The 26062-nt window shown below is 56.8% G+C and overlaps 1 protein-coding gene across 6 annotated transcripts in view; it reads left to right on the top strand.

The window, feature by feature from the left end:
• EXD3 (exonuclease 3'-5' domain containing 3) overlaps positions 1–26062 on the top strand; it is a 248277-nt gene that overhangs the window by 203651 nt on the left and 18564 nt on the right. For 4 of the 6 annotated variants that reach the window (XM_068414138.1, XM_068414142.1, XM_068414139.1 and 1 more), the window contains one exon: positions 18360–19605. The exons of the other annotated variants lie outside the window; for them this stretch is intronic. In XM_068414138.1, coding sequence (XP_068270239.1) covers positions 18360–18797 — 438 coding nt within the window. In that variant the 3' untranslated portion in view covers positions 18798–19605. Of the gene's footprint in view, positions 1–18359; positions 19606–26062 lie in introns of those variants that run through there. 6 annotated transcript variants of the gene reach the window in all.

The following is a 26062-nucleotide window of genomic DNA, read 5'->3' as shown; positions in this document are numbered from 1 at the left end:
AGTTACTCATCCTTGCCTGCTGCAAAGGAAGATGTGATGGGCTCACGTGCAGGAAAAGCCCACCTCAATCGAAACAACCAGCCTGTGTCCGTCGGCAGAAGCATCGGGGCAGGTGACTCAGTTCTAAATTAATTGGAAGTGGCTGATATTGGCCTCTGGATGAGCATCCGCAGGCTGTCTCACCACTGCCTGCACTCCTCCGGCAGTGGGAAGGTCTGAAAAATATTTATGAGAATGGGCTTCTCCCACTACTTTGGGAAGGCACGTTTCTACTTTTTCAGTAATTGATCCATAAAACCTCCTTTTTCCCAGAAAGCACCAGTCACCTCTTCCTTGCCTACTACATCAGAGAAAATTTAAGTTGCTTTTGGTGCACATGGATGCTGCATCCCCCTGTCCTGCTTGGGCTGAGCATCTTCACCCTCTGCAAAGTCACGGGGTGTGCGTGCAGACGCACGGCAGACGGGCTGATACCACAGTCGCATCCCTGGGCCTCTGCAGAAGGAACCAAAACAGCCTGGCATATATTTTTCCTTGTAAATGCTGTTTTCAGGATTTCCTCCACCCTTGGATTTCTCTTAACAATTTTTAACAAACGGGATCTTAATGCATCCCCCTAAACAGAGAGACTGTAAGTGCTTGGGTTTCCCGTACAGGCAATAAATGAATGGTGGGAGCCTGGGGTCGGAGGGGTGTTCGCTGTTTTTGCAGCTCAGTAATTTTGCACGATGAGACCTTGGCAGCTCACTCTTGGAACCTGCACCTGCGGTAGGGTGTCTTAAAGGGACAAAAAAAAAGGAAAAAAATTGAAATAAACCCAAAGGCTACTAATTGTGCGTGGTGAGAAAGGCAAATGAAAAATGTAATTTAGATTTGCAGGTTTTTAAAAACCGAAGAAGCGTTTGTGTTCGAAGACATTGAAATCAGACTGTCGTTTTGTTTCAAATGTTTCCAAGGAATGCAGAACTTGGAAATGGTAGGGAAGTGTATGGTGAGTGTTCATGCCTGGTGGCCAGGTGGCTCTCGGTGGCCTGGGTGCACTGTGGGGGCTGTCCCCTGACACCTTTCACACCAGTGACATCTGGGGCAGGATTGGGCCACGGAGATGCTCAGAGGGCTGGAGCACCTCTGCTATGAAGACAGGCTGAGAGAGTTGGGGCTGTTCAGCCTGGAGAAGAGAAGGCTCCAGGGAGACCTTCTAGCACCTTCCAGTACCTGAAGGGGCTACAGGAAAGCGGGAAAGGGACTTTTTACAAGGGCACGGAGTGATAGGGTGAGGGGGAACAGTTTTAAACTGAAAGAGGGGAGATTGAGATGAGATATGAGGAAGAAATTCTTTGCTATGAGGGTGGTGAGACACTGGCCCAGGTTGCCCAGAGAAGCTGTGGCTGCCCCCTCCCTGGCAGTGTTCAAGGCCAGGTTGGCTGGGGCTTGGAGCAACCTGGTCTGGTGGAAGGTGTCCCTGCCCGTGGCAGGGGGGTTGGAACTAGATGGTCTTTAAAGTCCCTTCCAACCCAAACCAGTCTGTGATTCTGTGATGATTCCATGATTTGCTTTAGCCCCAAGCAGCCATCTGCTTTGGGTGAGATGAATTGCCCCATTCCCCTCCACCAAGAATGAGCGGAGCCGCAGTACCAAGCCTGGCTGTAGGCATCTCCAGCCTCACAGAGATGGGTGAGATGGACCCCCCCAGGTCTCCGCTGAGTTCGCATCCACTTGTGAGAGCCAGTGGGATGGCAAAACATCCGTTTCTACCAAGTTCAATGAGTCTCGTGGCCGGAAAAATCTCTCTGCTGAAAATCTTACCTACTGCTACACAGTGCAGGAGCCAAGCAGAACATGGTCCCAGTCTCGTGCTGGCTGTCAGAGTCTTGGTTTCCTTCCCATACTGTGTCCAAGATGATGTTTCTGCCTTCAGAGTTACCTTCCTGGCTGGTGCACGATGATTAATGACTTCCAGGTCGCAAAGGTGTAGATGTGGGAGTGAGAATCGTGGAGCGGAGGGAATACAGCTCTGGCATAGGATCTGCGACAGCCTGGCTCATCCGTCAGGAATGCCGTGATGGAGGGGACGTTCCAAGTGTATTCAGCATGGGAAAATATTTTATCAAAGAAACTTGGAATAAAAAAATAAAATTAAAATCTAAACATGAGCACTTGACACAGTGCCACATGAGGGCTATTTTTAATTTCCTTCCTGATCGTTCCACTTGTTTTCATCATCGTCAGCTCTTTGAATGATGGAATTAGTCACCATATATGAGATGAAGTAAACGGAGAGCTCGTGGTTTCCAAGTGAGCATCATCTTAACCCTCCTAAGGGACGTGAGAGCCATGGCACGCTGATGCCCGTGGATTTGCCACCAGCCATGGGTGACCTGGTGGCACCCAGGACCGTGTGCTCGGTTGGGTGTGTTTGGGACAGTGGCACCCAAGGGAGGGCCTGGGGTGCCAGCTGTGCAGCTTCTCTGCTGCAAGGACTCACGTTGTAGATGTCGGACACACTTCTACATCTTTCTTTGGGGAAGGTGCTTTCTGTGGCGTCGTAAAAGAAAATTCGGGGATTTTTAGAAAGGAGAAAGCATGCTCATGCTCGGTCCTCACTGCTTGATATCTTTATTTGGGTTACTTCTAGCTATGCACTTAATGAGCTGGAGAAGCCCTTGCTGAGGGCGTGACACGCATACGGGCTTGACGTCCCTCCTGGGGGCAGGCGTGGAGAGGAGGAAAAGCTGAGTGCCAGGTCTCAGCCTCAGCAAGTACTAAACGGGATCATCTCTCAGCACTGGGTCCTGAATTCACAAGCTGTCCTGCTGGGGGGCTGGAGCAGGCTCCGGTGCATAGTATGGCCGTGACCTGAGAAGGCACCTCACAACCGCAGCTGACACGGTGGTGTCCCAAAACCCCATTTGCCGTATGTGCTTTGAAACCACTGGTTGCATGGCACATTTTCTTTCTGGTTACTTGGTTTCTTAATGTATTTAACTCAGGGCAATACTAAATTCTTGAATTTCTAGTTGCATGGATACGTCTGTGTTCATTGATTTCTCAAAAAATATAGAGTGGTATTTGGTTGATGTCATAGCTGGAAAATACTTGTCGATATAACTGGAGAAGTTGGGTCTTTGAGATTTCTGGAGCCCGGTGGGTGAGGATGAAATACCCACATGGGGACTCACCCAGGCTGAGCGTCACCACCACAGCGAGGAGCATCATCAGCCATCTCGCTGGATGCATCAGTCCGGTCGTTAACGAAGCTCCTGCTGGGGCTGGTCTCGGTGCTCTCTGATTTACCAGGTTTTCTCATTTACAGCACTGTGCTCTGCTTACACACGCAGCACATCCCAGCCAGCACGGGACGGCCCTATGCCACGTACAAGGGGCATTTGCCACCCCAGCAGAGGTGATGGGAGATGACTGGTGTCACCACAGTGTGCTGGGGCACAGCCCTGTGTGCCGGCTCTGCTGTTGGCCCTGCCAGTGCCACGGTGTGCTTCCAACGGAGATGCAGGCACGGGGCGAGCAAGAGGGCAGAGCCCTGCCAGCTTCCCAGCCAAGAGCCGCAGCAGGAGCCATTTCTGACTGCCTTTCTTCCTTCCCCAGACCTGCCCTCGCCTTTGCGAGCACACGAGGCCGCGGCAGCACGCAGGGTGCCCGCGCCCCGTTCCCACGCTCATAATCCCCGGGTCACGGGAGACACAAAGGAGGTGCCGCGCTGCTGGGAGCTGGGGCCAGGGCAGGAGGGGCAGCGGGGCAGAGCCAGTTCTGCTGCCGCTGCCTCATTTCTTTCTCACTGAAGACGACCTTCAGTTTTCTCCCTGTTAATCCCTCCCTTTAATCCCCTTCTCCTCTCCTCGCCCGGGTCAGGGCACTTTCTTGTCATCTCCCTCCTTCCCCAGCGGCTCCATCCTGGTCGCTGTCAGTAAAGGCCAGCTCCAAGCCGAGATGTCTCCATCACCCACACGCTGCAGCCTCTCACTGATGGACGGGGGCCAAAAAGAAGGTCTGTGGGAAGGCTGGAGGTGCTGCCGGTAACACCGGGCTCTGCTCTTGCTCAGTTGTATGTGAGGTGTTAAGAGGAGTCGCTCGGAGGTGGATCAGGGCACGGCTAAGCCCAAGTCCTGCCTCCCTCTGAATCCCCAGTCGGAAACCAAAACCTGTGGGGTCCCTTGGCTGGGCGGCCGATGGAGACATGGGGCTGAAATCCCGTGCTCCCCTGAGCCCCATGGCTGTGGCTGTCGCAGGGCTCTGCCGTGAAGTGTCCTCGGCGCCGGGAGCTGGAGGGAAGCACCTGCCCCTGAGCAGGGACATCACTGCTGCCGGGCTCAGCACCAGCATCACCAGGGTGTAACGTCCAGGACTTGGGAGGATTTGGGCCAAGCTTGCACATGAGGCTATCCAAAATGAGGGGCCTCAAAACTGGCATTTTTAAAGCACTTTTGGTCCCATGGGGCTTTAGCAAAGAGGATGGTTTTCACCACTGAGCGGGAGTGTCGTGGTCTCACGGCTGCGGGGTCGGCAACAAATATCCCTGAGCAGACATCGATGCCCCGGCTCAGCTCATCCCGCACTCTGGGCAGGCTTCGAGCCGGGGTTGAGCTCCATGGTCACAGCACCTGAGCTCAGGTGCCTGCAGCCAGCATGGAAACATCCGTGTGAGACATACTCAGGTGCCTGAACTCTTCTTTCTCTCTGTTCGTACAGAGCCCGGTGCAGCGGTGTCCCCAGCCTCAGCCTGGGCTCCAGACGCTTCCACAAGGCAGATAACGAATGTGACGAGTAACAGCAAAGTGGGTTAATTGCAGTTCGGGGACCATCAAGAGTTAGAGCTGCTGTTCTGGTTCTAGAAGGGCTTTGCACAGAGTCTGAGTAGAGATTCAGGGTCTGACTTTTGGTCCTGGTTTGTGAGAGTCTTGGCTCTAACACTGAAACACCAGTATGTTCTCTATTAAACTAACGCGTTCGATTTCCAGCCCATACTGCAGCTGTTAGATGAAGCACTCGGCAGCCACGAAAGTGAAGGAAGTCAACAGTTGAGTTTTTATTGGAAATCCAACAGTAGCATCCACATTTCCAGGCTTGTGTGGGGAGCCGGAGGGCTGGAAGGGTGGGCGAAGCCTCGTACACTGCAGAGCTGCGGAGGTGCCTGCAGATTTCGGAGCCGTCTCTTTTTGTAGTTGCTTTTTGGAAGTGCACCTGCAGCTGATGAGGTGTTAGTCCTTTCTGTCTGGGATTTCAATATTTCTAGTCTTAATACTTTGGCACATAGTATGGTCCGTCCTTACCGATGAGTTGGCTGCTCCAAAATCTCTTGTTTTGGGACAGCTGTTACCTAAACTTGGCTCTGGCACCCACAAGGCTGGGGGCTGACCTGGGCAGAGAGCTCCTGCCAGCAGACTGTGGCAACTGCAGTGCTTCTGGAGGACCCTGGGGACGTGCCCGTGGGTTTATCCTGGCGATAAACTATATCTCTTGGCGTGATCCAGACGCTCAGGGACTCCGTGGTGCTTCCAGAAGGGCTGCACAGAGGCTGAGGCACAGAGCAGCAGCATGAAGCCCTCTCTGCTGACTCATATCATGTAGCATCATGACACGTAGCGAAAAAAAAACGGAGGCTGTGGCAGGAGAAGTGGCTTGGGATGGGAGATAAGGTCTTCCTGTTTCCCACAACACCCTGGGTTTCTTATCTCCAGTACTGCAAATAAAACACCCGGAGCCAGCACGGCTGATTCCCACAGTACAGCAACGATTCATCTGCATCTGTTTTCCCGGCAGCTCCCATGTCCGTAGGAGGATGCCCAGGCTCCAGGACGGGCTTCCCCGTGAGACGTCAGCTCTGCAGGGGTTTGCTCTCCCCGCTTGCCAGGCAGGGCTCTGCGGTGTCCCCTCCGCGTCCCCCAGGATGGCTCCTGCCATCCGCGCGCCCGTAGGTCCTTGCAGCATCTTGTGGAGGACGGTCCCCAGCCCTGCAGAGACCGTGACATTGCAGTCCTGCTGCTCATGTCCCCACAAGCTGCTTGGCTGCTGCCAGGGAGGGAAACACTGCCATAGCCATGCCATGTGCTTGGGGCGGGAGCCACGCACCGAAACCCACCACAGGGCTCCCCACGCCGGAGGGGCTCAGCTGTGTCTTTCTGCAAGCATTTGTGCTCGGGAGCCCCGTCTTCAGACGAGTTTAGAGGTCTCTGGAGCGAATGTCGGAAGTTTGCAATAGCTGCTCGTTATTTTATGGAGTTTGATGAGTTTGAAACGTGAGATCTCTCCTTTGTCACAGCACTAAGAACAGGGCAACTGATCTCTGCACCAGCCTGTTCAAAACGATGGGTGCTTCTCGCCATTGCCCTGTTTGCGGTATCTGTTTCTAGAGACATGCATGATTTACGATTTCTACCCTCCCTCTGTGGAAAATTGTGGGAAAAGTTGAGGTGCTGCTGGTCTGGATGAATTTTGTCAAGTAAGTTTTGCTTAGTAAACCCTAGGACAGCTTGGCGGTTGAAGCCACATCTCCCCCTTTCCAGGAGAAGTGAGGGATGTTGATAAAAAAATCAAAGGTTGCCCAATATGCCATTAAGAAAAACGGAGCATCTCAGCAGAGGTTTGACCTGGGCTGGACCTGGCAGCACAGAGGTGGAGCAGCATCAGGACCCACAAATCCTTTTGCTCTGGGAATTTTTAAGCCAAAGGGAATTTCACAGCGGGAGGAAACAAAGCGGTGGGACAGGGGCTCGTTGGGCCAGGCCTGTCCTAACGACCCAGGGTTTGCTCTGCCTCTTAATGAACTGCAGAATCACGCCACGACAAAGCTTTTAAGCACAACAGCGTTGAAAGCTTTTTAGTAGTTTTCCAGGCTTTAAAGGTGTCTAACCTTTGACTTGTCAGGGAAAAAAAACAGGGAAGAGATTCCTTTTTCTGCTGGAATAAGCAGCCCGCGCCCAATTAGCAGCAAAAGCCACTAACGACACAGCATGTGCAGCTCCAGCCTCCGACTCTTCTCACAGACCTCGTGAACTCTGGGACTATTTTCTTTTCAGCCCCCCTTTGCCAGCAAGATCCACACACTGGGTGGATGATCCGTCCTGGGAGAAATGGGCTCTGCTGGAGCCTGAACCATCTCAGGGGGAAAGTGGCAGTTGCTGGGTGCTGCAGATGGAGGCTGTTAAGAAAATCCCCTTCCCTACCTATTACATCAATCAGTATGAAAGTGTATTTATGTTGTTAATATGCATTAATCTACATTATACACTGTAATGTAAGGAGGTAGTAGGATTGTCGAGCACTGGCACAGGCTGCCCAGGGCAGTGGTGGAGTCCCCATCCCTGGAGGGATTTAAAAGCCGTGTAGATGTGGTGCTGAGGGACAGTGCTGGGTTAACGGTTGGACTTGATGATCTTAAAGGTCCTTTCCAACCAAAACGATTCTGTGATTCTCTGATTCTCCTCCCCGTGTGTCTGTCAGAAAGGCCGTGGGGCTGCATGGGCTCTCCCCTCACCGTTGTCACTCCTCGCCGAGGGGTGACAAGCCCCAGAGCTGCCTTCCCACGGCGAGCTGCTGCCTGCCCCTGCCCTGCCCCCTCGCCTTCTCTCTGATGTGGCAGCTGAAGGATGTGGTGACAATAAAAGGGTGAGTACAGAGAGGTGCTACGGTAGGTGAGGCCGTTGGCTTCCTGTTAGCACCAGCGCGACAAGACACGGCTCTTCCCCGCTGCCCGCAGCCGGCCCGTTCCCAGCCCGCTCCCCGCACCGCAAGCTCCATTTACAGTTATTTACTAAAACAACACGGAGTGTGTGAACTCCCTCTAGGCCAAAAATAACTGCAGCCCCATTAACTTGACCTGTTTGTTTGTTTTCAGCTGTTTTCTGCCCTTATCGCAGGCGGGGAGCCTGCCTGCTGGGGGGCTGGGGAGGGGGGTTATCACCCCCCGCCACCCACAATTGCTGGGGAAAAGCTTTAGGCTTCCAGACCCCCTCGGTCCCTGCTCTGGAAAGATTTTCTGTGGGCTGGTTGGGTTTTTGCTTTACGGTGTGTAATGGGGGCTCCTGGAGGTCCCCCCCATGGGGACGGGGCAGCTGCGTCGCAGCGAGATGTCCCCCAGCACTGGCTGCTTGCCCGCTTGCCTCCATGGGTTTCTGGGGACCCGATGGGGTTGTAGGGTTACAGCAGAGGCTCGTGGCTGCCTGCGGCTGCGGGCATGAGGGAATGGGTCCAGCAAATGTCCCTGTAGGTGCTAAACAGGGTCTCAAGTGGGGCCAGGCAGCCTGAGCTGGGGCTGGGGTGGGAGTGAGTGCTCCTGGGGAGCCGGGAGCCCCTGGCCCCTTCCCGGCCCCTCCTAACCCCACCTGCAGGATGGGTTTTACTCAGTTTTCCTGTGATATTCTGCAGAGGGAAACCCCCAAATAGGCATTAATCCCAATTCTTAGTCTTTCAGCCAAGTTTCAGGACTAAGAATGATGGTTTTTACCCTCTCTGCCCCTAAAATCCCAGGAAAACCCTCTTGGTTTTCAACCAGCTCTAAAGCGAGGTGAAAAACTTCAAAATCGGAAGTCACAGTGAAAAATGCCCCAGATGCCTGGATGGAGATAAACTGCTTTAAAGCAAAAAAAATAACGCTCTTCCTGTAGTTGCCTGTGACAATATCTGTGTTCGCATCAGGCAGGCCAGAGCCCATCCCCGCTGACGTCCCCGGTGCTGAGCCCACCCACCTCCTCAGCACCCCCGGGAGCCCCCACACCTGCCCTGTCCACCCAACAAGGGCTCTACGAGTGCCGGCTCTTCCTTCTCGTGCTCTTTCGTAGCCATAAATGTGTAGGAAGATTTGGCAGCGTCCGTCCCCGCAGGGATGGATTTGGGGGGCAGGGAGAGGACCGTGGAGGGCTGCAGCCCTTCCATGACCCATCCTCACTGCCCAGCATGTACGTGCTTGCTTCAGCCCACATGAGCAGACATTATGGCATAAGATTTTTCCTTTTTTCCTCTTCTGCCTTTGACAATCACGTTTATGTAGCAGGTTTTGCTTGCGCTTAAGAGCACACGCGGACTGCAGCCTGCCGTGTGTCCATCTCACGTTGCTGCCGTGGTGGGGAAGGATCTAGCAAAGTCCTCGGCATTGCTCTTGGGTCTTGTCAAGACAGTGAGGGTGGAATTTGGGCATCAGGGAATGCTGCTGAAACCCCACGCGTGACTGATGTCCACAGCTCTCCCTGGGAGGGGACACCTCGCCGTCCCTTTAGGAGAGAGCAAAATACAGCGGGGCTGCGGGACTGTTTTGTCACCCCCCAGCCATGGCCAGAAAGTCCCTTAAATGCCCAGTTCCACAGTCAGAAATAAGAAGTGGGGTCTGTCATGAAGAGGAAGGGAATATTTTGTGGGCTGGGGGAAATCGGAGCGTGCTGTTCCCATGCAGGTTGCTGTCTCTACTGTTTCTGCGTCGCATCCCTGAGCTCTCGCTTCTGCAGCACACTGCTGCGTTTGGCCGCTTTGCAGAGGTGTGGAAGCCTGATTAAAATTATCTTCGTAGGGAGCCAGGCTAGGGAATTAGTAAAAATGGCTATTTAAAATGTCCCCAACACGCCTCATCCAAGGAGCTCCAAGTACAGTCGACTTCATGGGGGAGGGTCTGGTTCTCCACCCTGGGGAAACGCTTCTCAGTGGTGAGCTGTGGGAGATGTATAAATTTATCAAAATGATCTTTTTGGTTCTGTGAGGAAGATCTGGCCCTGTACAGAAAAATTACAGCCTTGCCTGAGTGCTGGGAGTCTCCATCAGACTTCCTCAATATGAACCATCGCACGCAATCGCTGGTGCATGAACGTCCGTGTGATACCCTCCCTGAGATAAGTGGCAAAGTCAGTGAGGAACCCATGGAGCTGAAAGAAATATTATCTGGGAGGTTCTGGACTGCTGTAAGCGACAAAGCGTGGAGCAAAGCCCTTCCGTTGGCAATAGCGGTAGCTGTTGGAGTTGATTCATTCAGGCAGGGAATGCCCCGGGCTATGATTGTCATCCAGGACCATTTTATCTCCATTAGCATGTCCATGGAGGAGGTTAATAGTGCCAGAGCTGGAAACAGAGCTTCAGGCTGCCGTGAGCACAGCGATGCACAGATTTTCTTCCTGCTCAGGGCAGCAGGAAGATTTTGCCGTTTGGGGTTTGGGTTGTGCAGACCAAGCTGCCAGCTTGGGTGTTTTATTTGTTGACCTTACTGAAATGTTTATAGTTGTCACCAACGTGATTTCTAATTTCAGGAGGTTCTTTCCAATATTTCTCTCCTCTTCTGACAGTCAAACATTTTTCCCACCCAACAAGCTTCCCCTTACGTGACAGATGTGAGAATTTCTCACCTTCATATTTTACAGCCGATCTGCTCTGGTTCGGGCTCGGCAGGCATCCCTCTCTTCTTCAGTCTGTTTGCAGTGAGGTGGTCGCCCTGTCTTAACCCATGGAGAGCCTTTTCCACCTCTTTAAAGATCCCAGTGTTTGATAAAATCTTTTACGTCTTGCATCTAGATTACCCTGGGGAACGAAAGGCTTCAGGGGGATCCCAAAGTGGCCAGCAGGGCGAGGGAGGGGATTCTGCCCCTCTGATCCCCTCTCATGAGACCCCCCCTGCAGTGCTGTGTCCAGCTCTGGGGCCCCCAACATCAGAAGGACACGGAGCTGTTGGAGCGAGTCTAGAGGAGGCCACGCAGATGATCAGAGGGCTGGAGCACCTCTGCTCTGGAGACAGGCTGAGAGAGTTGGGGCTGTTCAGCCTGGAGAAGAGAAGGCTCCGGGGAGACCTTCTAGCACCTTCCAGTACCTGAAGGGGCTACAGGAAAGCTGGAGAGGGACTTTTTACAAGGGCATGGAGTGATGGGATGAGGGGGAATGGTTTTAAACTGAAAGAGGGGAGATTGAGATGAGATATGAGGAAGAAATTCTTTGCTATGAGGGTGGTGAGACACTGGCCCAGGTTGCCCAGAGAAGCTGTGGCTGCCCCCTCCCTGGCAGTGTTCAAGTCCAGGTTGGCTGGGGCTTGGAGCAACCTGGTCTAGTGGAAGGTGTCCCTGTCTGTGGCAGCAGGATTGGAAATAGATGGTCTTTGAGGTCTGGAAGCAGCTGACTTGAACAGGGATTGAGCTGTCCTGAGTCTTCCCACAGGATTTTGTTGGGCTGCAGTTCTGGATGATGCTCAGCCAGGCTGGTAGTACTCGGGGGAGCACGTCCCACCAGGAAGCCCCACCAGCACCCTCTCCTTAGCCTTTATTATAAAACAACACACAAGGAGTTTCATGCCAACCTCAGCAACTCCAGCACAAGGTTGTCCTGTGTCTCGGCACCAGTGCAGAGAATTTTCTGGGGTCCAGGCCTAAAAATTAGAGCAGCTTTGGGTGCTCAGGGTTGTCTGGCTTTGCCCTCTGCCTCCGAGGTCACCGAGCCAGGGCTGGGCATGCTGCCTGGCGGGGATCTCCTCGCATCCCAGCTGGCTTCAGCCATCGCAGCTGTCCCACCTCTCTCAGCTGGCCTCTCCTTGACCACGCTCAGGACCTCCTCCCTTTCCTTCCCACATCCTCTCCTGCTATTCGGGAGCGGATCCTGTTTGTGCTGGACCCCTGAGGGTTTCGCCCGCGGGGCAGTTCCTCGTTTCTGGCTGCTGGTTTGTCAGATCCGGTCAGGGCTGTTGGTTGGTTTGTTGTTTGGGGTTTTTTTGACCGATTCTTCGTACTTCTGTGTTTTCATTTCTGTTGCTGCTTCGCCCCAGGTGCCCTCCACAGCAGCCCAGCAATGTGCTGGGGTAAAGGCAGGCTGAGGACGTGCACACACGTGCAGGCAGGGCAGGAAGGCAGCTGTGACCATGGCACGCTGCCCGAACCACAGCCTTTGGCTAGAAGAAATGGTCCCACTCTCCCTGCCAGGTCTGCCTGGTGAGGGACGCGGGGACAGCAGGATGGGGTGACACCAGGCTCTGTTCTCTGCCGGAGCCTTCGGCAGGTTGGAGCTCCCCGCAGGCTTTCCTCTTCTTCCCGCAGAAAGCTCAAGGATCTTGAGGCTTGGGTCTGCAGGTACCTGGGGAAGTGGCGTCACCTGTGCCCGTGATGGTGGCACAGGCCGGGTCCGGGCTGTGCCTTCCCCAGGGTACTGGAACTGAGCTGGGGTGGTTCACAGCATTGTGGGCAAGGCGGGAGCACCCAGGCTGGCCTGAGCACCCTGCAATGTCCTTATAGCACCCAGGCTGGCATTGCCACCCAGGCTGGCCTGAGCACCCAGGCCTGTGTTAGCACCCAGGCCAACATCTCTTGACTCCCTGGATTCAGGGTCAGGCTGCAGCAAAGGAGGCTTCATCCTGCGAGACCACCAGAATAAGGGAGGGTTAAACCCCACCGTACCGGCTCAGCCAGGAGCATTTTTGCCATTTTCCTTTCTCCCTGCTCTTGCGACACAAAGAGCAAAGCTGCCGGTTTGCCCGGAGTGACCTCTGCGCCCTACAAACCTAACCCCTTCCTCCCAAAGACAAAAATCCCATTGCCTCGCACCTCCATCTGTTTAGTGAACAGTTTAACCTAACGAGATTAGCATTCGAGGTCGTCTCTTCTTCTTTTCCTTTTTTCCCCTCGCCGTTTGCAAAGAAAACAGCAATGGATTTAGGACAAAAGCTTGAAACCCCTCGTTTGTAAGTAGCGCAGCCTTTGGAAACTGTTTTGTTCCAAAGTTATTTGGGGAAAGGGCATGTGAATCCTCCCCGAAAGCAAACAGGAGTTGGGCAAAGGATGGAGCGAGAGCCCAGCGCGGGGCACCTGCACCCGGCTCTGCCCGCTGTGGGGTTGGGGAAATTTCGTTTGGTTATTCCCCCCGAGGAGGTTTGGGAAGAGAGAGGATTGTGGTGGGATGGCTGGAACAGGAGGGAACTGGGATTCATGTTCCCTGTTCCTCCCTAGACACCCTCCGGTGACGTGCCGGCGCACTCCTCCATCCAGCCCTGTTGGGACAGCGTGGGGAGCACGGGCTCATCCCTGGAGGAGGAGGGTCGTGAAGGAGCAGCGAGCCTCAAAGCCAAATTAACCTGCAAGGGGACACAAGTGCTTTTTTTTTTTCCATATGTGTGCGTGCTTGTTCCCAAACACCATCGCATCCCACCCTGAGCCGCCCAGCTCCCCGCTGCAGCCTGGCACTGCCCAGGGAGGTGACGGCCTAAAGAGTCCCCAGAGAATCGTCACTGGGGAGGGGGAAAAAGGTAAAGGGTTTGATTTTCATTCTTTGGGACTGGTTTTCCCCACCCTCATCTCCCTCCTGCCCCCTCCTCCTTCACCACATTGTGCTGAGCTTGAATCAGACCTTCACAAAGGGGATTAGAGGCCGGTTGCTGATAAATAGCAAAGCAGGTTGGAAGCGTGGGAACCAGCCACGGCGCAGCGCGGTGGGACATTCCTGCTCCGGAGGGCCGGGTGGGAGCAAAAGTCCGGGCTAACCCCGGGTCACCCGGGGGACCCAGCGCCTGAGAAGATTTGTTCGGACACTGGCTTTTGTTGTGCACAGTTCCGTGTCAGCCCAGCGTGTCTCTCGGTGCTATTGATGGGGAAGGAAAGCGCTATTGTCAGGCGCTCGAGGGCCCCCCTTTCACTCCTGCGCCCTCGGGGTGACGTCAAGGCGGTACGTGGGAACCTGAGCGGCCATGGCGAGCGGTCCCGGCGATGCTCCACATCTCCCAGCCTGTTGGCAAGGCCAGGAGAGATGCTCGGAGCATCCCTGGGAGCTGCGCATGGCCTGCGGGGCCGGGAGCTGTGCTTTCCCCCTTGTGAGCCGGGGCCGGGCAGGATGGATGCTCCAGCAGGCAGCTGGGTGGGAACGGGGAAGGCGTTTTTCTTTCTCTCAGCCCCAGCGTTATCGGTGAAGTTTCCCAGAGGGAGGGGATGAGGCAGGATTGTGCCAAAAATTCATGCCGGGAAAGGGCTGCTGGCTGAGCGCACAGACACCCGGCCCCGCGAGGCCCAGCAGTGTCTGCGGTGTCCACTCTCAGCCCACCTCGACACCTGCTTGTGGGCTGAGCATTTCCCTCACCCTCAGGCTCTTATTTACTTACACAGTTTTAATCTCCACTTGGAGACCCTGGGAGAGGTGGGAGAAGGGCCTGAGGCTGGGTCTGACCCATCGCTCAGTCCGGCTCCTGCTCTGGCCTCTTGTCGGGAAGAGGACAGGCGGGGAATTTCCCCGACGAGGCGCTGGGGGATGCGCAGTGAAGCCGCCCCGAGCAGCTAAATGAAACTCAGCTGCTTTGCATCTGGCACCACGGCCCGCTACAGCATCACGGAGCATCCGGGGACAGGCGGCGTGCAGGGAGGGAGCCTGCTGGGAAGACCCCTCCATCCCGCCTCCAGCTTTCCCCCTGTGACCTGACAGCGAGGAGCTGCAGGTGACCTTGAACCTTGCAAGCTGCCTCGTCCTGGTCAGGCTCTGCGCATTTCTTCTACCGTCTCAGAAAACTTCTCCTCTGAAGCCTGATTTTGCTGCCGAAGGCTCGCTGAGAGCTGAGGCTCCAGCACCTCGTCCTCCAGGGTCCACACAGGGACCACCGGGGTGGGGGTGACTCCAGAGCCATCCTCAAAAGCTCAAACAAGCTGAAACCAAGTGGTCTAAACAGCCATATCCAAGTGGGACCCACTTGTGTCCAGCGGGGAGGCAAACAGGGGGAGAGCGACAAATATATTTGCTGCCACTGCGTCCCGACGCATCGGAAGGAAAAACAAAAGCCTCGTCTACGAGGTGGGATTACCCCAGAGAAATGGGGCAGCCCAAGAGGGACAGCGGGACCGTGGCTGCTCTGCCGCCGCGGACGCACGCTGCCCTTCCTGGGAAATCTGTGTGGGCAGCCGTAGAAATATTCCTGGAGGTCACTTGGGAGTCTCGGAGCTGGAGGGGCAGCAGAGCTCTGTTAGGGCTGGGCAACGGCCAAGGGTTTTTTTCAAAGAGACATGAAAAAAAATGGGAACAGCTTCCGAGAAGCAGGGTTGTGAGCACGCGCTGGTCTGGGTCCTTTCTGGCGGGTGGAAGGAGCCAGTGGCCACCTGGCCGCATTTTCAGGGCCTTGCCCGAAATGTCTCCCTGGCCCCATGTGTGCCCCGGGGCCAAGGACCCGCTGTGCTGCATGGCACTGCCACAGCCTGCTGGTGCCCGAGTGCTGAGTCAGCGCTGGGCAAGCCTGGGGTGATCCCGGTGAGCCTGGGAGCGTGCACGGGTGTGGGGCAAGGGTGGGGATGGGGATGGGGATGGGGATGAGGATGGGGAGGAGGATGGGGATGGGGCTGAGGATGGGGATGGGGATGGGGATGGGGATGAGGATGAGGATGGGGATGAGGATGGGGATGCGGGCAAGGATGCTCTCCTGCTTGGAGCAGACAGGATGCTTTCAGACACACCACCCTTGGTCAGGTCCCTGCGCAAAACCAGCCATGTTGCCCGGTCTCCTCTGGGCACCCACCCCGCACCCAGCCAGCCCACCTCCTCCTCCTCTCCTCTGGGTGCCTGCGGCCCTCCCTCGATTCAGAGCCCCCTCTTGCCCGTGGGCGTAATCGTTCCCACGGCTCGTCCCTTTGGCTCTTGCAGAAGAACCATTTGGTGGTGTGAAAACTCTTTGGTGTTAATTCCTGGCTTTTTGGGCGCAGTTACGTGATGTGGTGATGCTGATGTGTCCTCACGCCGTGCGCCTGTGCAGTGCCCGTCCTGGCGTCATGCTCACCCCCTTTCCCTTTTCCTTTCTCTTTCCCTTTTTCTTTCTCTTTTTCATTTTCTGTCTGTTTTTCTCTTTCTTTCTTGTTCTCATTCTCAGCTTTTCACCCTACCCAACTGTGCTCCCTTTGCAGTTCATACCCATCAGGCATCTTGTTTAATGCTACTCATAAGCGTTCACAGCTATCGCCGTGCCCCCGTGCCCAGACACCGTCGCCTGTGTTGTGATAGTGAAGCCTTGTCATGATTAAACCAGAATCCAAAGATAAGCCATAGCTGGACCATAACTGCAGGGCTGTTTGCGAGGATGATGGTGAGCTGCCCTCCTGCCTGGGCTGGAGGTTGGGCAGGGCGGCCGGGATGGTTCCTTTGGGCTTTAAGGCTGGGGAACCACCTCGTCCTCCACGGCCGGGAGCGCTGGGGCGGCACGGACGTCTGCCCGTGGGGTGGATGGCTTCGCGTCCCGGCGGGCTGGTTTGGCATCGGCACAACTTAACAAAGATGAGCTGAGTTTGAGCAAACATGAACCAGAAGAAATCCCGGTGCCTCGATTTCTCTGGAGGCACCTGGGAGCAGCCAGATTTTGGGGGTGCTGAGCGCTCTGCCGGTGACTGCAGAGGGGACAGAGGTGACCCGCCACCCCCCTCCCAGCCAGCGGGGCCTTGCAGGGCAGCCCGGGTCACCAGCCATTTGGTCCGGCAGCGTCGGGCCGAGCGGTGATGCCGGTGTGGGGGGCGGCTGCAGTGCGAGGGGAGCGATTCGCACCTCCGGGCGGGAGATGAAAGAGCCGCCGGTGCCTGGAGATGAAAGAGCCGGTGGGGCCACGGCACGGGGCGAGGACGGAGGTGAGGGGAAGCCCCGCGAGTTGTTTTTCTTCTCATCTGTGCTGCGCAGCGGGACGGCGGCAGCCAGCACCAGGCTTTCCTAGGGCCGCGGTGGAGCGGGGCCCCGTGCCGAGCCCCACGCCACGGCACCGCGGTCCCCGCCCGGCTGAGCTGCCGAAGCAGCAGCGGGACCCGCTGAGCGTCCGTCAGGACGTTGCCTAGAGGAAGGGAGGCTCAGGGGGTGTTTGCTGAAGGAGAAGGGGTGCAGGGGGGTGTTCTTGCACAGAGGCAGCCGTGCCACTCCTGGCCCTGCCCGTGGCTATGCCGGCTGCTCGGCATCATCCGTGTCGCCCAGCATCAGGTGCCACCGTGCAGTGGGGACACAGCAGTGACACGGCCTTGGGTGAAGTCTCCACCTCTGGTTTGTGCGTGGCGAGGCCAGGGACAGGGCTCGGTGGCTCAGCTGAGTGGCACGGGCACGGCAAACCGTGGTGTCTCCAGTTCCTGGGTCTCCTGTCCCCAAGCAGGAGTGTCCCTATGTCACACCATCGCAGTGCAGCATGTGATGGGAGCCTGGCGTGGTACCTGGCCGGTGCCCTGCCCTGTGCCATGCTGTGCTGCCACTGCACCCCGCGCTCCCTTTAGCTCAGCCCCGGGGGTTCAGGTGCAGGCGCGGATTCGGCGGCGCCAGGACCACCTGGGTGCTCTCCGGGGGGGGTGGCCGTGTGTCGGGCTGGTCTTTCAGCGCCTCCTCTGCCGGCTCCGCTCAGACTCTGTAACTCAGCAGGGCGCAGGCAGCAGCGAGGCAGGTCCCCTTGTGTTATGTACGGTCCTTTGGCCAAGACTGAAGCTGGAGGAGCAGGAATGCTGGGGGCAGTCAGAGTCGCCGTGAGCCGAGCAGGTGTCTCCTGGGCTGCCGAGGGTGCTCAGCTTCAGAGGGCCCTGTAACCTTCTGCCTTGGTGCGGTTTGTCCCCGATGGCTCATGCAGAGCGGTGAGACCAGAGGCCGGTGCTCTGGCAGACGGGCACCCGCACCTTCCCCAGAGAGCCTAGGACTTCCAGGTTTGGACTTTGACTTGCCTTGGACTTCGAGGTTGAGCCTCCAAGACCAAACTGCAAGCTGCTTCCCCTCAAAGACTCTACCTGGGTACCTGACGAAGGCCCGTTTTTCATTTCTGTGTCTCATTTTTGTATGCAAGAGCTTGTGCAAGGGCCTGAGCTGTTGCTTTGAGGAGCCTGAACCTTGCACGTACCCATGAAAGGGGGCTGAGCTGTCAAAGGTCCCACCCAGCTGCTCCCTCCAGCTCTTCTTCCCAGGGTGAATATCAAGTCTGCTCACCCCGGGCTGCTCAGGCAGAGCTCAGAGGGTTTTCTCCTCCAGCCCTGGCCCTGTGCATCCCAGAGCTCTGCCAATCTGCAGGACCTCCTGGCAGGCTGGTGGTGGCCAGAAACTCTGACGGGCCACGGCCACCAGCAAAGGACAGTGAGGAAAAAGGCACTGAGCCCCCTGACATGGCAGGTGGGGACCAGCAAAGTTTCGGGGACCTGCAGAGAGTGTTGGGTGAGGATGGTGATGGAGCCAAAGAGGTCTCCGGCTTGGCGTCTGCATGACCCAGAGTGCGAGGCGCTCATCACTGCATGGGCTGAACTGAAAAATGGGGGGGAATCACTTATTTCACATTTGAAGTTAATTTTCGTTGCCTGAGGATGGCTCGGTTAGTTCTGAACCTCTTTGAAATGGTTGGGTTCGGGCAGACCTCAGGTGGGGGAAGCAGAAAAAACAGAGCCATCCTCTAAACCCGTCTCCCCATTTGTGTCTTCTGGCTGCTCTCCCGGCAGGTCCGGGGCCGCTGCCCACCCCGGGGCCGAGCGTGCTTGCTCAGACACCGCTGCGCATCTCCTGTGCTGGACCCGAGCACGCTGGACCCGCGGAGCTGGGCAGGAGCTGCGGGGAGCCGGGCTGGGCTGAAGGCGCTGGATAAACCCTCCGGGCTGCTGCTCTCTCACAGCTGCAGCGAGTTTGACAGTGCTCTGCCAGTCCCTCCCTGGAGAACACCAGCTTCTTCAGGACCTGTGGGATTCAGTTGGCACCAGGAAGCCCAAGGACAATGGCCAAGGGGACGAGGATCCCGACTCAGCTCTACACCTCTCCTCTGCACCAGCTCTCCCTCCTTCGGCCTCGTCCGCCCCGGCTGCTGGGTAAGGATCGCTTCTCACCTCGCACAAAACTTAACGCCCGTGACCTTGGCTCGGTTTGTGGCTCAAAGGTACTTCTGAGCTGTGGACAGACGGGGATAACTCACACACGTGCCCATCCCCATGGCATGGCCACGCATGTGCAGAGGTGCTGCCGTGGGCAGGCTGCACCCTCTGCCAGCAACAAGCACCGAGGCACCTGTGTTGGGCGATGGACAAAACCTGCAGCCGGCTTTCCCAGCCCGGACACTGAGAGTGAACCAAGAGGATTTTTGCAACCTGCCCAGGAACGCACCAGGAGACAGCCTGCATTTATCATGCTCCTGCTCCCCCCTCAATTCCAGCCCTCTGACGTGTTGAGATCAAACCTGATGACCCAAATCTGACTGCAGCAACTGAGAAGAAAAGTGACCTTCCCAAAAGAGCAGCTGAGCCGTCACAGGAGAGGAACGGCCTGTGCTTCGGGCCACCGCGGGCCACCGCACCCGGCCACGCCACCGAGAGGAGCAGCCAGGCAGCACTGAAACGTTTCACCGCTTTTAATTCAATTACTTTGCAAACCAGCGTGGAGCACCGCTGACACCTTCACGGCATCCCGGGGCAGCGAAACAGCCCTGGAAGCTGTCGCCAGCGACCTGTGCGAAACAGCTTAGTGGGCTCAAGCCAGGATCTAATAAACACGTGTGTGTGATGCAAAAAACCACCTGCCTCTGCGCAACGGGACCCACCGGTGGAGCTGGGGGAGCAGAGGGTCACCCCATCCCTGCCCCACACCGGGGCACTGGGAACGGGCCAGCAGCTAGTTAGGGGACGTGGAAAAGTCCCCCAGCCCTTAGGGACAGGTGGGTTGTGGGGTCAGGGAGGGAGCTGCCTTCAGAGCCGACTGCAGGTGGAGGCAGGCAGGGAAGGAAGCAATAGAGGAGGGGAAAAAAAGGAAACAAAATGGGCACGCATCCCTCCTCCTGCTTTCCTCATTAGAAGCTGGTCGAGGCTGCAGGGTGGGAAGTGAGTGTGGAGTTTGTGGGGTCTCGCAGCCGTGCAGGCAGGCAGGGATGTGGCCCCAGGTATGGGACTCTTCAGGCTTTCAACACCCCTGTGGCCCTGAGCACCTCTCAAGCCCACTTCCCCGAGCTGTCAAAGGTCTCCAGCCAAAAATGGGCCAGAGCAGTCATTTTTAAAGTGAAGAAACCTGGAAAACTCTTTTTATTTCAAAATCTCCCCTCTAGCCCCTTCTTTATCTCAGCATCAAGCAGCTGTGATGGGCAGAAGCTCAAATTGTCGCCCCAGGCAGGTCTCATTTAATTAAAAGCCTGAGCAAGGATGATGTTACCCCAAGTGTTCATCTTCTCAGGCCATGTCTGCCAACGTGTGGGGCGGGGAGATGTGGTCTACGGTGACGCACATCCCATCCCTGCTGCTGCCGTGTTTCCCAGGGAGGCCATCACCCGCCGTGACACTGACCTGGGGCCCCAGGTGTTGTGGAGATGGGTTTTTCCATGGCCCGGTGATGCTTTCCCAGCCTCACTTCCCACCTTTCAGGGGAGCCTGAAGGGGAGTAGGAGTTTCAGATCTTGCAAAACCCAATGTGCCTCGGTCAGTGGTGCGGGAAGAACCAGCCTGAGCCCTGCAAACTGCTTAAAGGCAGCCTGGGGTGAGCTGCATCGGCTCCCGTGGCTGAAGGGGGTCTGCCAGCCCGGGGAACCCTGTCTAGAGGACAGCCGGGGCAGCGTGCCCTGATGGGGAATCATAGAATCACAGACTGGTTTGGGTTGGAAGGGACCTTGAAGACTATCTCGTTCCAACCCCCTGCCATGGTCAGGCTTCCCCTGCTCCACTCCACCAGGACTGTGTGCCCAGCTGGCCCCCGCTCGCGGAGCCCCTTTCTCCCCCCTGGAGCATCCACCAGAGCTCGGCAGGGTCTGCGTGGAGCTGAGGGGGTGGCTGGCCCCAGAGCCCCCCGCTAAGTGCTTGTGGGGTTGAGCTTTTTTCCACTCCTGGGAACCAAGCGTGAGCTTTTGTTGGCGAACAGACCGTAGCTTTCATGTGAAAAGGTTAGTACAGTATGTTAGTTCCTAATGAGGGGATAATAGAGTCTGCTTCTCACACCCTGGGGCCTGCGAGGTGACAGCAGCACGGGAGAAGGGTTATTTAACACCTTCGCCCTGGGAACCTTTTCCCTTCGCAGCCGGAGTCCCCCCGGCCTTGCCAAGAGCAGGGAGGAGGAGGAGGAGGAGCACAGTGCAGCGCCTTTGTCCCCGCTTCCCTCTTGCGCCCTGATCCCATTCTGCCGGCACACACATCCTTGTGGCAGGGGCAGCTGATGGAAGAGCCTGGGAAACACTCGACTGACAAGTCAGGATCTGTCCCCCCATCACGGTGTCAAACCCTCTGCATCTGTGGGCACGGCGGGGGAGGCTGTGGGTCACGGGGCCGGGTGGGGATGCAATCCCCGGGGCCGGGTGTGCAGGGAGGTGAGGGTGGTCCTGCATGTGGGTCGGGGCAATCCCAAGCACAAATACAGGCTGGGAGGAGAATGGATGGAGAGCAGCCCTGAGGAGAAGGACTTGGGGGTGATGGGTGACGAGAAGCTCACCATGAGCCGGCAACGTGCGCTTGCAGCCCAGAAAGCCAACCGTGTCCTGGGCTGCATCCCCAGCAGCGTGGGCAGCAGGGCGAGGGAGGGGATTCTGCCCCTCTGCTCCGCTCTTGTGAGACCCCCCCTGCAGTGCTGAGTCCAGCTCTGGGGCCCCCAACATCAGAAGGACACGGAGCTGTTGGAGCGAGTCCAGAGGAGGCCACGGAGATGCTCCGAGGGCTGGAGCCCCTCTGCTCTGGACACAGGCTGAGAGAGTTGGGGCTGTTCAGCCTGGAGAAGAGAAGGCTCTGGGGAGACCTTCTAGCACCTTCCAGTACCTGAAGGGGCTACAGGAAAGCTGGAGAGGGGCTTTTTACAAGGGCATGGAGTGATAGGACAAGGGGGGACGGTTTTAAACTGAAAGAGGGGAGACTGAGATGAGATATTACGAAGAAATTCTTTGCTGTGGGCGTGGTGAGACCCTGGCCCAGGTTGCCCAGAGGCCAGGGTAAGGTTTCGCAGGGGCCATCGCCTGCCCGGTGGCAGGAGGCATGCAGCCTCGCCAGGATGGGACGGGAGCCTCCCCAGGGAGCCCAATGCTGCTGCTTTTCTAACTGCGGGGGCCCAAGCTGCATTAAAGCCCTGGCTGCTGTATGTATTGAGGGAGTTCAATTCAGATTGCCCGCGTGAGGAGCTGGAATGTCCTCAGAGCAGGAGAGACCAGTTTTGCCAAATTCCACCCCCCCACGGGATGCCAAATTATGAGTGTCATCGCCTGGGCTGTCACTCCCCTCCGAGCCTTTCCTTTCGGGGCAAGACACCTTCCCACTACTCAGCAATCTCAGAAATGGCAGATTTTTGTAGTAACCCTTTCCTGGGTGACCTGTTTCTTACCAAGGTTGCAGATGGAAACCACCAGCTTGCAGGTCCCTAGCGAGCCGGAGATGCCTGTCCTGGGTTTGCTGCTCCCGCTGGGTGGTGTTCAGGTGGGACAAGTGTCTCAGAGGTGACCTTAGTGCAGTCTACAACTACCTGAAGGGAGGTTGTAGTGGAGTGGGAGTCAGCCTCTTCTCCCAGGCAACCAGCGATAGGACAAGAGGACACAGCCTCAAGCTTCACCAGGGGAGGTTCAGGTTGGACATTAGGAACAATTTCTTCTCAGCAAGGGTCATTAGACATTGGAAGGGGCTGCCCAGGGAGGTGGTGGAGTCACCATCTCTGGAGGTGTTTAAGAAAAGACTGGACATGGCACTTAGTGCCATGGTCTGGTTGACATGGTGGTGTCAGGGCAATGGTTGGACTCGATGATCCCAGAGGGCTCTTCCAACCTGATTGATCCTGTGATTCTGTGAGTGATGCTGCAGAGCGGTGGCCGAGCTACGTCGGTGCCTCAGTGGAGCATCAGAAGTGGGATTTTTTTGGGGGGTACGGTCTGTGCCTGCTAGAAACAAGGTGCTGAGGAGTTACTGCAATTAATGGCCAACGTCTGTGTTCAATAACGTGGCGGGGCCTGGCTCCTGCGGCGCTCGCCAGGCTTTGCTGGCTCGCCATCGCCGTACCCGTCCTGGGCATCCAGGTGATCCCTGGGGGGCGGTCTTCAAGCCGCCATGCCCCTTTCTGCTGATTTACACCCCTCCTCGCTCCCAGCAGTGCCTGGTCCCACAGGCACACTGGGCAAGCAGCAAACCCCTCTGGGGGGATCGGGGCTGGGCTGTCCTCTGCTCCCCAGAAAACCTAGAGGAAAGCAAAGGGTGGGATTTCGGAAGGAGGTGGGCTTTGGGTTGGATCTTTCCGCAGGGATACCTGTGTCCCGAGGCTGGTCAGCTCCCCCAGCCTGGTGAGCTTTGGAGATTTCTGGGTCAAACAAAAGTTAGGGAGCACCTCTGCTTCCCTGGGGAGATGGAAAAGGGGCTCAAGCCCAATTTTCCTGCCCAGACATGGAGGAGGCTGTGGGGGGTGGGATGGGGGAGGTCACTGAAGTGTCACGGCGAGGTGTGATGATAGTCAGTGCCTGCGTGTCAGCATCACAGAGCACCCAAATAACGAGAATCCAACATTTTGCTTGTCTGTTGGGTTGTTTTTAAATATCCAAACCTCTGGAGCAAGGGAGCCAAACCATGGTCCAGGCCTGGGGAGGGGAACCAGCGGCCCCAGGGACTGGCCGTGAGAGTGATGAAGCTTGGGAAGGATTTGCTTTACTGAAACAGGGGCTCTAAGGTCCAAAAACCTGCCAGGTCTGAAGACAGAGCTTGTGGGACGTGCCGTACGGCTGCTGGAAGGCGTCACGTTAGGTATTTCTAGGACGATGGGTTGGAGAGGCACTGACCTTTCCTAAGGCACTGCGCAGACACATGGGCAAGGCAGAGTCACGGCCCCTCTTCATCAGGGGGCAATTTCGGGGTCGTAAAGGCCACATTTGGGGCTGTCGTGAAGCTATCGCCTGGCTCTCCTTCGCACCGGGCCGACGTGGGTACAGATGCTGCCCCTTCTCCAGGCCATGCTCCCTCGGCCACTGCCCCGGTGGGCACAGGGACTCCTGGGTCCCGTGGTGGGGCACGGGCAGAAGCACCAGCAGCTGATGGCAGTGGCATTGCCAGCACGGCCCCTTCTTGGGCTGCTCCAGCCCGGCCCCATCCTCCGGAGAGAGGAGCAGCGAGTGGTCCCATTGCTGGCCCGAAGGTGGGTGGATGGGAGCAGGTTGCCCACCCTGGGACGTGGGTTCACATCATCGCCGGACCCAAGGGGCATCTTTCTGGGTCAACCTGCGCAAGCTTGTTTGCACGGGAGGGGATGTTTTCCAGCTGAGATAGCCTGGGCCTGAGAAGCAGACATTCCCTTGCTCGAGTGTGCTGAAATGTTTTAATTAGAGTTTAACAGCAGCCTGGGAAAAAGGTGTCTTGTCATATTTCTGGGCCGCGTTTTGTTGTTGAACTGCTAGCTCTCTCCGAGCGCGGCCGAGGGAGCCCTGCCGCACAATGAGCCCTTTATGTGCCTCTCCCCGCGGCTCGCCCCGACCCTGAACTTTCCCATTAGCTGTTGGCGCCGTGCCCTCGCACATGTGCCCGGGAGGGAGCCGGGATGGGAGCGCGCAGCCACGCCATGGTTTGTCCTCTGGCTTTTGGGTTGGTGTTTGCAGGAGGGGGGACAATGCGGGGTACCCGGAGGAGGGGACATCTCCGTGGGTGTTCGGATGAGCCCAAGGTGCCCTGCTCTGAAGCAGGCCCCAGCGTGTGGCCACAGGGATGCAACGTGGTGGCCATGCACGTAGCAGGATGCTGGGGTTCAGCGGGATGGCACCTGGGGACACAGAGTTCACCTGTGAGGGACCCTCACCCAAGTGTTCCTGAAGATGCTGCCCACGTATCACAGAATCACAGACTGGTTTGGGTTGAAAGGGATCTTAAAGACCATCTAGTTCCAACCCCCCTGCCATGGGCAGGGACACCTGCCACCAGACCACGTTGCTCCAAGCCCCATCCAGCCTGGCCTTGAACACTGCCAGGGAGGGGGCAGCCACAGCTTCTCTGAGCAACCTGGGCCATTGTCTCACCATCCTCACAGCAGAGAATTTCTTCCTAGTATCTCATCTCAATCTCCCCTCTTTCAGTTTAAAACCGTTCCCCCTCGTCCTATACATAGAAACATAGAATGGTTTGGGTTGGAAGGGACCTTAAAGATCATCTAACGTAGATCAAAGGTTTCATTTCTTGGATCCCAGTGGGATTCAGACCTTGGTCCCATCCCTCTCCCCACACTGGTGAAGCCAGTGAGGCTGCAGGACAGGATCCTCAGCCCTCTCCATCACCCCCTGGGCACCTCGGGTGGACCCTGGGGAGCACAGCCACCGTCCTGAGGGAGCTGGGGAAGAATGTGAGGAATGGAGCACACACCTTCCCTCCCCGGCTTCGCCTCCACAAAGAGCCCATCAGCATTTTCCACTCGCAGGTATTTTTTTCTGCAGGGTAAAATTAATGTTTTGCTGCCACGTGCCTGCCGAGGTCCTGCTCATCAGTGAAAGAGCAAACCCAGGTCTGGTGGGGTTGGATCGCTCCTCTTGCCATCTGTCCCAGCTTTCTCTCCTCCAACTGGCCACTGAAACAGTAGAGAGCAAGTCCCTTGGGGCCAGCAAAAGCCTAAAAAAAATGACACGTGTTTATGTGTATGTTATTACCCCTTGTTACCTTTTTTATTGTGTGACACAACCATGCAATGCTCTAGATAGCTCCCCGGGCCCCCCGCTGCGGTGAGAAGACGTGGAAGTGTTGGGGCCCCCCAGGAACACGCCTTGTCTCACCGCGGTGACCTCACGTGTCACCGACACGCTGGGGTCGTGTTAGCACGTCTGGAAGGTGTCGGGCTGGGAACGTGGGGAATCGGTGCACGAGGTCTCCTGGGGTTTCTCCTCGTTCCAGCAGCAGCAGCTCTTCCCCCAGACTGCTCCCGGGGGCTTTCATCTTGTAGGTCCCGTTAGCAGCTCGCACAGCTTCTTTCTGGGACTGTTTTTGAGGGATCCTTTTGGAGAAGTCCTGCAGGAGCTGGTGTTTTCCCTCGGGAGGAGATGCACGTGGTTGTTCTCAAAGGAGGTGGTGCGAGGGCTGCATGCTCCCTGCCAGCCCTGCAGCACGTCCCAAGCCACAGCTCGTTCCCAGAGCCCTCCTTGGCCTGACTTGAACCCAAAAGCCTCTGCCTGCCCTGCACAGTCGCCCTGTGCTGCTCCCTGCCACGTATTTGGGGAACCCGGGGCCCCGTGTGCCGCTGACGGAGAGGCGCA

The sequence above is a fragment of the Nyctibius grandis genome, chromosome 16, assembly GCF_013368605.1.
Source record: "Nyctibius grandis isolate bNycGra1 chromosome 16, bNycGra1.pri, whole genome shotgun sequence".
NCBI classification, from domain to species: domain Eukaryota; kingdom Metazoa; phylum Chordata; class Aves; order Nyctibiiformes; family Nyctibiidae; genus Nyctibius; species Nyctibius grandis.
This window is presented reverse-complemented; position numbering and strand designations above follow the sequence as displayed.